This window comes from Sarcophilus harrisii, chromosome 2, assembly GCF_902635505.1.
Source record: "Sarcophilus harrisii chromosome 2, mSarHar1.11, whole genome shotgun sequence".
In the NCBI taxonomy this organism is placed as follows: domain Eukaryota; kingdom Metazoa; phylum Chordata; class Mammalia; order Dasyuromorphia; family Dasyuridae; genus Sarcophilus; species Sarcophilus harrisii.
The window spans coordinates 613708568-613721458 of NC_045427.1; the positions used below are offsets into that span (position 1 = coordinate 613708568).

Below are 12891 nucleotides of genomic sequence, written 5' to 3' on the forward strand. Positions count from 1 at the left end.
ACCTAATTTCTCAGGGGCCCTCCCTTCAGCAAGTCATCTTTTTATCTTCCCTGGAAGATAAAAAGATTTCTTTATCTCCTTTCTTCTTCCTCACAAAAGCTGCTGTAGATTATGGCTTCTTTCTTGAAGCTTCCTCCATTCTACCTTCTCTCTCTCTCACCTCTGACTTTACTGAGAAATTGAGGTTACTCAGTGTGAACTCCCTCTTCTGTTCTCTTCATCTAAAAACCTCTGATGTTATCTCCCTACCCTTTCCCTTTTTCTTCTTCAGTCTGCAAACAAGGTGACTGTTCTTGCCCAAATGCCTTGCCCTAAATAAGATTTTGATGCCATCATCTCCCATCTTGTAGGTAGGAAGGGGATAGTTTGGGAAGGGCTTTAAAAGTCAAACAGGATTTTTTTTACAGTTGGTCTTAGAGGCAATAGAGAGCCACTGGGCTTTGTTAAATCTGACATGGTCAGAGCTTGCTTTTTAGAAAGATTGCCTTACCAAGTTCATGAGGTACTAAGAAAAATACTTTTTTAAACTTTCAAGCTTTATGTAAATGTAAACTGCCAAAAATCTCATTAGCAATAAGCTGTATATTTGATCTGGAATTTTTATGTGAAGAATGTCTAACATTTAGACTTGTATCTGGTTGTTTTTTTCTCTCTTAATCTTTATTTTCTTACCTCTGAATGTTAAGTCCAAAAACAGACATATAACCTTAGCATCATTTTGCCTTTTGACCAATTTGTCCATTTTTTAAATGGCAGAAATTCTTACAATTGATAAGTTTGATGCTAATTCCAAAACTGAATAAATTTCTTTGTCATCATCATTTATATAGTGCTTTAAGGTTTGCAAAACACTGTGTATATGTATGTATATATGTGTGTATATGTATATATACTATGTATATATATCTATATCTATATATATATAGATATATTTATATATACTATGTATATATATATATATATATATATATTTGTGTACACACACACACATAAAACAATAAATATCTGAGTCAGGATTTGAACTTGTCTTTTTGACTGTAAGTCCAGTGCTCCATTTACTTGGGCACTTACTTAGCTGTTTAAGATATTTAATCTGTTTTTGCTCATAGTCATAGATTTTTTTCCTTTTTGGGGATTTCATCTGGTTATAAGCCAGAAGAGATAGAACTTTTTTGCTTTAACTTAAAATTTCTGCTTTCAGGGGGCATAATTTGTCTATAATAAAAGACCAAGTAAGGGCTTTGGCTTCTAATCAAGGCTGAAATAAAATTTCTAAGCATTCACAAATGAGTATTGCATTTTTGCTCAGTTATTGTTAAAGTTTTATTGCAAAAGGAGCCCGATTACTCATTTGTGTGACTGCTTTTTTGTCTGAAAAATGGTTTATTTTTATACAAGGGTTGCTTGCAGTCTATTGGTTTAATTGCTAAAGCAGGTTGCAATAACTAGACATTTGGACCCTAAAAAGGCATAAATTACCCATTTTTAAGCAGTTTGCTATTTTATTCCTTGATGGGTTTTTCTGTTTGCCACATTTACATTGTTACTAAAAAGGACTTTTTTTGGGAAAAAAGTTTAAATATAGATATTAAAGCATCAGTTATTTTCAATTACTCCTGATTTTCAGTTTCACAGTTGTGAGTACAAAGCTTCTTCAGCTACATAAGACATGGTAGCTGGTAATTGTTGTTAATAAGCATTTATTGATTCTCAACAGTGTGAAATCATTGTGAAAACAGAATTGTTTGAAAAGCTTTTAATTTTAGGGAGGCAGCTGAGGGAGAAAATGCGTGCCAGTTTGATATAGAAGCCAGGAATAAAAAAGTGCAGATTAGCTTTAAAAACAATGATGCTATGATTCTTGAATGTTATGATAACTTTTCATTACCAGAATTATTCACCACCCCTCAAAAAGAGGAATTTCCCCTTTTTTTAATTTCTCCTTTGTCATAACAATAGAATTTAAAGACTTGAAAGAAAGGGTTGTAGTGGGAGGAACAAAAATGGAAGCTAATTCTTCATATAGGCAATAATTTGAATGTTTGCTTGAAGCTCTACTTTATGCCTTTGTTATCTGTCCAAGGCTGTCTTTATACAGCAGGCAGATATCTATCTGGTAGTATTTTAAGAACCTCAGAATATGATTCCTCTCTAAAAATGTCCATAATTCCTGATATTCCAGCATTACATGATCCATTTCCTTGGTTTAATCTGTCTTCCATAACTCCCTACAAACATTTGGAAGATATTTTAATTAAATCATTCTTGGCCATTAATACTTTATTGGAGATTAATTTACCAGAAAAGCAGCCAAGTAAGGTACTCAGAGGAAATGGTACACATAGGTAAGTTCTGATGATAGAGTAGATCTAGAGAGGTCTAGAGCAGGGAGAACAATCCCACCAGCTGAAAGGGCATTAGAGGAAGAGGAAAGGTAAGAAGCAGGAGACTTGAATCTCACCTTAATTAAAAATACCCAAGTAATTGGAGGAGTTATTGAGAATGAGTTGGATGCATTTATTAAGTGCTGGTGATGTGTGAAGGAATATATAAAGACAAAAGTGACAATCTTTATCCTCAGAAAATTCACATTCCAATAAGGGAGATGATATGCATAAAGGAATGGTGATCAGATAGAGAGGAAGGAGAAGGAAGAAGATGGTGGCTAGGTGGGTTAGGACATGTATGAGATAATGAGCCCTGTAGCTTTTCATTCATGTCCCAGGGGAAACTCAAATGGATTAAGTAGATCAGGGAGTCATCTCTGGATATCCAGTGATCCAGAGATTGCAGTGATAGGGAGGATAGGGAGAAGATGTGGTTATTTAGTTGTTCCCAATCTGTCTGACTCTTTGTGACCCTATCTGGAGTTTTCTGGGCAAAGAAATGGGAGTGGTTTGCCATTTCCTTCTCCAGCTCATTTTACAGATGAGGAAACTGAGGCAGACAGGAAAGAGTGACTTGCCCACAATCGCACAGATAGTATTTGAACCCAGCTTTGAGTCCAGGTCTTTTGTTTTATTCACTGCAACTCCTAGCTGTCTGCCTGGAATATGGTAGATACTTAAGAAATGTTTATTAACTGACTAAAAGTTATTAGCAAGCATATGGAGGTATATCTATACTAATCTATTAACAGAAAGTAGATACCAATATGATTAAGGGGCAAGTCACTTAGTCTCTTAGAACCTCAGTTTTCCTACCAGTAAAATAGGGATAATACTTGACCTATTTACATCATAGACATCAGATCAGGAAAATGTATAAATGTCAGTAATTGTTACCAAATAATTAGAAATTTTTTAAAGTGAAATTTATTTATTTACTTTTTATTTATTTAAAGTGAAATTAAAGAGCACAGTTCTTAAGTCTAAAATTTAGAGTAGAAAATCCTCCAATGTCCTCCTTATAATGAAACAGAAAGGCAAAGGAGCTTTGATGACGAAGATTAAGTTAGCACTTTCCACATAATAAGCTTCATTCCATAAATAGTGAAATTTTCCCAGTAACCATCTAATAACAGCTGCTGTTTACCCTCAGAGTGAGATGGCCCTGGTAATAAGGAAATCAACCTACATTCACATAATGTTTTATGGTTATGAAATGCTATGTGTGTGTATAATATATGTGATTTTACATAAATCTCTGCTCACTTGTTTACAGTGCTGGTTTTGGTTGTCTTTGCTGGGAGCAGTGTGCTGTAGTGGCGGCAGCACTTGACTTCTCTGCTTGGCGTGGCCCTATCATTCAGTGTATCCCCTGGGGATGCTCCCTTTACCTTTCGGGGTTCCATTTTCTCTCCTGTGAAATAGACGATCTCTAAAGTACTTTCAGCTTAGACTGCTATGATGAGGAGGTCAGGATAGTAAAACGGACACCAGGACTGACAAATATGAAATGGAGTTGGGAGAGCAAAAGGGTTACTGCGGAAAGGAATTTGGAGAATTCATTAAAGGATGTCTTGACACCTGGGTATGTCATTTGAGAAATTTTAATTAAATTGAATGTCTTCCCCTGGCTTCTCTCAAATCATACCTTCTGCAAAAACCTTTCCTGTGTCTCTAAGACTACCTTCTCTCTATATTTTTATATAGCTTATGTGTACCTGATTATATCTTTCCTTCTATTTTTCCCTCTCCATACTCTGAGGTGCAAAGACTTAGGCCTCCTTTCTGTTCCTCACACACAGCTCATCCCTTTGAACTCCCTGCACTTTTATTGGCTGTCCCCCATGTCTAGAATTCTCTCCTTCTTCATCTCTGCCTTCTGGCTTCCCTGACTTCTTTCATGTCCCAGTGAAAATCCTACCTTCTGTGAGAAGTCTTTCCCAGTCCCCCATAAATACCAGTACTTTCCTCTAGGATTAGTTCCTTATCATTCTGTCATATGTTTTGTTTGTACGTAGTTATTTGTGTGTTGTCTTCCATTAATCTGAGTTCCTTAAAAGTAGTAACAGGTCTTGCCTTTGTTGTTGTTGTTGTTATTGTTATTATCCCCTGCACTTATCAAAGAACTTGGCACATAGTAAATATTTAATAAATTCTTCTTGATTGGCTGACTTAGAAGTCGAGATGAAAGAGTATCCAAAAGGAGAGATGATAATTAGTGTAAAAAACTTCGGGTTTCAAGAAGGAAGAGGACTGAAAAGAGGACAAAGGATTTGGTGGTTGGTGACCAAAGAGAAGTTTCAGTTGAATAATGAGGAACAGAAGTTTAATTAGGGAGAAACTAAATCTATCTATCTACCAAGTAGAGAAGTTTAGTACTGAAGGGGATGAGCAAGGTTAAGTAGTGGGGGCTAGAAGGTTCAGAACATACTTATAGAATTGGACAGAAGTGAGCATGTTAAAAATCCAGTGACTAGAGAGTTATTGAAGATAGGCTTCGAATACTTGTGCTTTCTCATCTTGGGCTACATTAAGCGAATGTCCAGAAATCATTTCTAGGGATCTGGAAGTGTGAGAGGTTTTTTCTGTCCTTTGTTCTGGTCTATATCTATATTATTGTGTCCCTTTGGAATGCTACAATTTATTAAGGACATTTATAAACTAGAACAAATCCAGAACAGGGCAACTAAGAAAAGAACCTTGAGTTTCTGATATGTGAAGATTGCTTAAAGGAACATTGGTTAAAGGCAATGTCGGAAGAGAAGGGAGTCTCTGCAAGAGATGGCAAAAGTAGAATCCATCAGACTTGGCAACAGATTTATTGGGGAAGGGGTTTGGAGGAGAGGGGAATGAGAGGATACTGGAAGAATTAGGTGTTGAAGATGGTAACTGGATTGCAAGTCTGGGTGATTAAGAGAGATTGATAGAGATGTAAATTAGTACAACCATTTTGGAAAGCAGTTTGGAATTACACAACTTAAGTGGCTAAAATGTGAGTATTTTTTGACCCAGAGATTTGATTGAGTTCTAGACATATTCCTCAAGGATGTCCTTGACAAAAAATATACCAAAACATTTTTAGCAATGCTTTTTTGGGGAACAAAGAGGCAAAACAAAACCCTGAAACAAATAAGATGCTCCTCAATTAGGGAATGGCTGAACAAATTGTGATACATGAATATAAGGGAATGTAGCAAACAACAAGATGATAACTATGCAAAAGTATGAAAAGATTTACATGCATTGATGCTAAAAGAGAAAAACTATCAACAAAATGACAACAGCATAAATGGGGTGGGGGACGACCCAGCCACCATGAAACAATAAGAAATGAATCGTTAAAAAACTGCAAAAAGCTGGCTTGATCCCAAGGAACACTGTATATATTTTCTCATCTTCCTCATTTCCTTTCTTGCTTCCTCCATCTGCATGCACTCACTGAAACCTGGCTCCCTCTTGCGGCACAGTTGCCTCTCCAAGCTGATTACACTTAAACTCAGATTCTGTGATTCACTGGTTATGGTAGAGAAGATGGAAAACTCCCTGTTCCCCATTGCCACTTCTACCTATTACCTCCTTCCTTCTACCACCATCACTCAATAGCCTCTCATTCTTTGATATTCATTCATTCCACATTTATCATCTTAGTAAGACCTTGAGCACTCTGCACTTCTTTGCTCCCCAACTCCTGCTTTGACATTAAGGGACTTAAACAGAGATACTAATTCTCCCTTAAAAACCTTATCCTTCCAATTCCTCAATTTCCTAGGGCCTTCTCCCCCACCATCCCTCTATTACACACAGATGATCCCACCTTCAATCTTGCTATCATCTGCAAGTGTTTCACTTCCATGTTCAAACTCTTTTCACCATCCCCTTCTAAAGCCCTCTCAAGAAAAAAAAAACACATTTTATTTGACTACTGGTTCTCTCAGTTGTTAGTTTCCCTCATCACTGTGTAATTTTTTTTTGTGTTGTCTATATGTATCTATCTATTAACTGACTGTATATGCATACTGGAATATAAGATCCTTTAGGGTAGGGGATAATCTCACTTTTGTATTTATATCTTTAACACTTAGTGAAATGCCTGCATATAAGTGCCTAATATGTGTTTGTCGATTGACATATAAGTGCCTAACATGTGTTTATCGATTGATTTATTGATAAAATGATGCAGTATATTATGACAGAAATAATGCTGCTCTATAGTCAAATGGCCTGGGTTTATATCCTACTTTTGACATTGCTAGTGTGAACTTCACTGCTTTGGGCCACATTTTTCTTATCAATAAAAGCAGAAAGAGTAGATGACCTCAGAGGTTCCGCCGGCTTCAGATTTTTATGAGCCTGTGCCACTACTATGGAGCTATGCAGAAATATTAAAATAATCTTTTCTTGTCTTAAATAGGAAAAGGAAAATAGAAAATATTTTCATTCCTTTAATGAATTCAGGAGAAAGCTGAATTCAGGTATTCCATTGGAGTAATGATTCCCAAATCACTGAAAACAAAGATGAGAGAGCTGTGCAATTTTATATTTTTAAATTGAGATGTAAATTAAGTGACTAATGTTGTTACTTCTCTTTTTCAGATTTGGGCCTGGATCAGTACATAGTGAAACGCTTTGATGGAAAGGTAAGAGAATTGTGATACAGAGATAAATATATATATTAAATACATTAAATTAAAATTAAAATACATAATATGTATATGTATTGTGCATATATATATATATAGTTTCCTGGTTGAATTTCCATTAGAACCATGTGGGGAAACTGTACTTCAGTTCTTTAATTTATCTCATCACATAATTATATATCATATTAGAAAAACCATTTACATTGTTCCTTTAATGTATTAGTGCTTTTATTATGATAAAAATGAAAACTCATTATTTCTATATGGATATATCTCTTTCTATATACACTTATATAAAGCCTCTTGTGTCAACTGCTATGTTTATTAATGATTAGTTTAATATTTATTTGCATCTGTGTATGAGTGTAAAAATATTAAAAAGGATACCAAGCCCAGTATAATGACTTTTTTTGTCCTCCAAAACACCTCTTCCGATGATTTTTTCTGATATTATATTACCTTTTTGATAGCATAAAGCAAGCTTGAAAATTATAGAGGTAACATTGTAAATAATTGTAGCTTGTGGTTGTAGGAATGATCAATTTTATAATTTATTTGAACATTTGTTTTTAATAGTTACTAACTTTAGAATTTTAACAATTTTTTAAAGTACTTAACTTGTAAAATAATTATGAGGATCCAAACTGCACCTATTTGCATATGACTGCATTGTTTGCATATATGCCTCCAGATATTTGAATAAAATATTTATTAATCCATTTTTACATATTGAATAGTGAAACTTTATTTTTATTACTTCCTAGTTTTTTTCCTTAGTGAAGCTCTGAACTGGCCTAGGCTTTAGTTATTAAATAGTTTCTTTTATAAACCAAAGCAAGAAAAGCTTCCAAAAAAAAAAAAAGGAAAAGACAGTTTTGAAGGAAGGCAAAAGAAGTCATCAGAAAAAAACAAGACATTAATTGTCCTACCCTGCAGAGAAAGAACCAAATCCATTAAAAATAAAAGTTGCAGATTGGCTAAACATGACAGGAACAGAATCAGTAACCTCAATGGACTTTAGTGTCCTTTAGGAGTGTCTCTTAGGAGAACTTAACCAGAATGCACTACTTAAGATTAATAATGAAAGGAGGGCTAGGAACAGAACTTGTGTTTTAAGTAGGTTATGGTACATTATTTTGAGGTACAAAATGAGAGAATATATGCAACCCAAAATGTCTTGCTCCCAATGTGTTCTCAAATCTAGCTTTAGAGGGTCATTCTTTTTGATCAAACATTAGGTTTAGACTTCCTGTTTTAAAATTCAGATATGTTTGAAAAGAGTATTAAATTAAGGAATAGAAATATATTAGAATATTTTAGCTCATTTACTAATATGCTATTTTTAGTATATTTTTATTTAGTATAATTTATTTTTAATAGACTTTAGTATATTTATTAACCAACCAACATTAAGTACCTACTATGTGCCAGCCACTGGAGATATAAGTACAAAAATGATATGATCCTGAACCTAAAAGATATTATATAATAGCTCATTTCTCAAGGAGAGCTCTGGACACCCAGAAAAAGATATTCTGAAATATGGAAAGTGTATAGAAAGTGCAAGCAGATGGTAGCAAAGACTCCCAGCCTGAGGCTGGTAGAACACAGTGAGAGAAGAGTTATAGAGCTCTGAAAAAGAAGCCTGAACCAGGTAGCAGCTTGACAGGGAATTGGGCTCACTCACTCATGTTGTTTTGTCTGGATGGAGTTGCTGAATCTATTTATCTCTGTATTGAGAATTTTTACATCCAAACATTCTTCATGAATTTCCTATTACAAGGAGATCTTCTTTGGTATAGTTCATGTTAGTGTTTGCTAGACAAACATCTATAACAGGGTTTCATTTGTTTGTTTGCTTTTTTAATTCTCTACTTTTTTGTGTCTTCATGAAAAGCCAGGTGTTGCATAAGAAAATCAAGGTAATAAATGTCATTTCAGTCATGCAAGAAGATTGATCGTTGTTGTGACCGTTATCAAATTTGTTTGGCTGTATATAGAGCACACTCTGAAGAAGAAAAATTTGTCTTAGCTCAGCCATTTCTCTAGTATGATTGTAACTTTTTTGACTGTCTTTTTTTGTTATCACTTTCCATAATACTTCATCAGTTGTTGCCAGGATGTGCAGTTTGACTAAAGTTTTACATTGAAAGCTAATATTCTAAGGGAGTCTACTGTTAAATTATCTTGATTTTTTTCTTTGAACTTTTGTCTTTTTTCTCTTTTCATTTGATAAGATTAAAATAATTGGCAGCTGCCTAAAGGAAATATGCTTCTTTTATCAACTTCCATCATGCTTGTGCCCAACACTATTTGACAAAACTCATTTGAATAATAATACTTGAAAAGTATTACAACAAAAGGGTCAAATGGCAAAACTATAGCTTAGCTTATAGCTATAGTTTTGCCATTTGACCCTTTTGTTGTTAAAACCAGCGAAATGGTCTTGGGAAAAGGTTATCTATTATTTCAGGTATTGTTTATTTGTATTTTAGTCCCATAAAACTCTAGATGTTTTAGGTGGGGAAAGGGAGGGGGTACTGTCTTTCATGTGGTTACTTGAGCTGTCTTTTCTATTAAATTTATTTAAGCAAAAAGTCCTCTTGAGAGAGGAAAGAAACATCCCTCTTCTAATTAAATTTTAGCAGAGTCAGATTTGAGATTTTTTGTTTTAATTTGGGGAAAAGACTACTTTTAAATAATAATACTACTTTATAATTTTAATTTTATTTATACTCCAGGGATGGTAATTCATTCCATTGAAGTTGTGTTGTAATGTATTTTAAAAATAATGGATAGAAGGAATTACTTTCATTACTGTGATTATAATACATTTATCAAATGTCCTGTTGCCATAGATATTATGCAGTGTAAGTTAAACTACAGCAGTCTGACATCCTTCAGGTTTGAACAGTACCGTCCATGACAAGTGGCCAGTAGAGAATCCATATGGGTCAGAATCATGTTGTGTTTAAGGTTTACAGTGTTTTCAACAATTCTGTGAGAAAGGTATTTCAAGGATTGTGATTCCTATTTTACAGAGGGAAATGACTTCTCCAGGATTGCAGATGCTGGGGGTGGGGGGTGGGGTTGAGGATCAGAATTCATGTCGGGCTTTTTTTTTTTTTTTTTTTTTTTACAACACTCTGTAGGGACTATGCAAAGTGACAAAACATTAGAAATTCTCAACTTAGAAACTAGGGGAGTAGTTTTCCATCTTCTGTTGCTAAGGACATATAGGATCATTACTGAATATGACCTTTATTACTTTTAGTTTTCAGATGTTTTTTCTCATTGAATAATTCAACTACCATTTCACTTGAAAAAGAATTACTTGGAAATGGTGGTTCTCAGTTTCTTTTGTATGTTTTGATGTAAACTTATCTGGTTATAGTATGTTTCCTAGTTTCATTTGTTTTTGTTTTTCTCCTCTTGCTTCTCTTACTTTCTACTTATTCATTTTTACATTTCATAAATTAAAGTGAGAAATATGTTCTCTTTTCCTTTTGCTCACAATTGACAAGACCTCTTAAATTAAAGTCTTTTTCTTATTACCACATTTTTTTCAAACTGTCAAGCATAGTAAAAACTTAACAGGCTTTCAATAAATCTATAGGAAAGAAATACTGACTTCTTTTGTTGTGGTATATTTATTTCTTTAAAGAATAATACTTAAAGTTTAAAAAAAAAGCATGTTCTTTAAACTAGAAAGTATTACTTTTTTTAAAGCTAGAATTAATTCAGCCATTACCTTTGCTTCTATTTAACTTTTTTTAAAGAATATAGGTATTTTTAATTTTCTTACTTATCCTTCCCCTAAGATGTCTCTGAAAGACATTGTCTCTGGGTCTAGGTTTTTCATTATTTAAATCTCAGACTAGAAGTCAGAAGACTTGAATGCTAGTTCTCATAGTGCCATAACTTGATTTGTGACCCTGGGCATCGCCCTCTGGCCTGTAGGGGTAAGTAAATGATGTTCTAAGAGTTTGAGTCTATAGATATCATTTCCTGATATCTTGATTATATTTTATACTTGAGTCACAGGGTACTGAGAATTAGTTGTAGTTTATTTTGTTCTTTCCACACTCTATTATTCCCAATAGTGTTCCTGAAAAGAGAATAATTTCATCTCAAATAAAATGAACAACTTTTATATTCAAGTTAGAGTCAACATTGAGGTTGAACATGATATTAATTATAATATTTATATATAGTCCAGTGGATACTCAAAGAAGGAAATAGGGAAAATAATCTGTGCTTTAAAGCACATTTTAATGGAAATGTTGAACAGATGGAATGTAAATATGTCTGTAATTGTAAGCTGGTTGAAGTTTTAGTAAAAATATGTTGACATAAATTTCATAGTAAGTCATGCTACTTGTATTTGATAAAAGCCCCAAATTCCCATACCTATCAGTATAGAAGGTCAAGTTATTAAATGAAAGGCAAAAATATCATTTCTCTTCAGAGAGAAACAGGAGCTCTCGCTAATTTTTGAGAAGCCTAATTATTTGTTCCTTATCACAAAGTAATTTTATGGTGTAATGTCAGAGAGATTATCTGTATTGCAAGAGGTGTCAAAGGATCAGGAGAGTTGGCTCCTCCTCTTCTCCATGTGGCAAGCCAGGAGAGGGGTATGTTAGATACTGAGTCAGTGTTAGATACTGAGGATGAGTTGCTATCCAGGTTGATTTTGGTGTATTTCTAATCTTGTTGGTTTTGCCTTAAATTAAAATTACAGATGGGTTTTGTATTTTCTAAGGACTGAGAATCACTTAGTCCTATTAAAACCAAGATTAGAATGTGATGCTCTGTGTAGAATGGAAATGTGCTTTGAACACCTCACTATTAACTTAGCTTCCATATACTTCATGTAATATTTGAAAACTTGAAAGGAACTTGGGGGTCTAATTCTACAAGACAGTTTAAATGCCTGCTCAATATTATGGTTTCACCAGAATGGAAACTCCTTCTTCCCCAAGATTGTTGTAACCCACTTTTGACTTTGTAGTCTCAGAAAGGTGAAGTGTGATTTGCTCACAACCACATTGCTAGTACTTTTTGTGTTTGTTGTAAGCCCAAATCTTCCTGACTCCCAGTCCTCTATGCTGCTTCTTTAGTGCATGTAAATCTTTGCTACATTTTCCATTGACATAACTGAACATTCCATCTTCACTCTTACTCATGAGACCACATAAGTTACTGTCTTTAGATTTTTCTCTTCTTGTGTTTCTTCCTTTATATATGGCCTCAATATTTAATTTTTTTTGCTCATGATCCATGTTTTCATTTGTCATGTTAAATCCCAGTTTTAAATTAAACTTATGTACTATCATTTGTATTTTCTTGTCCTCATACAGTAGCAAAATCCTCGCTTTTTAAAAAAAATTTATTGTATTAAAGGAGAAAAAGTTGTTTCAAACTTACCATACGTTCTCAAATGTATTCAACAATCACACAACTGTTTTCTTTACGAATGAAATTTCCCATGTTTTTTGTTTGTACAAATAATTTATAGTTAAAACATTCATAAGTTTACATGAAAAACTACTCACTCTCACTAGCTGAAAAATATTTGACCTCATCTTACTCTCAATATGATTTGTTGCCCCCACGCTATTGGCTCACATAACTTACTAGTAGGAAATTATTTTTTCATATGGGTCTCAAATATGATTCTCTTGTTCATATGATTCAAGATTTCACTTTCTTTTAATTAGGTTTTATCATATTTAGCCTTGGTAAAAAAAAATCAATTTTATCTACTAGGATACAATTAGAAATATGAATTTACCAAAAACGTCTGATAATTTCATTTTGAGAGAAGAAAATTATCAAATATCAGTGTTCAGTCTAGTTATTGA

At 33.8% G+C, this 12891-nt stretch overlaps 1 protein-coding gene across 4 annotated transcripts in view; it reads left to right on the forward strand.

Moving 5' to 3' along the window:
- Nucleotides 1-12891, forward strand: part of MICU1 (mitochondrial calcium uptake 1) — a 214712-nt gene that overhangs the window by 68502 nt on the left and 133319 nt on the right. For all 4 annotated transcript variants that reach the window (XM_031956529.1, XM_031956531.1, XM_031956532.1 and 1 more), the window contains exon 5: nucleotides 6981-7024. In XM_031956529.1, the coding sequence (XP_031812389.1) occupies nucleotides 6981-7024 (44 nt within the window). The remainder of the gene's footprint in view (nucleotides 1-6980; nucleotides 7025-12891) is intronic.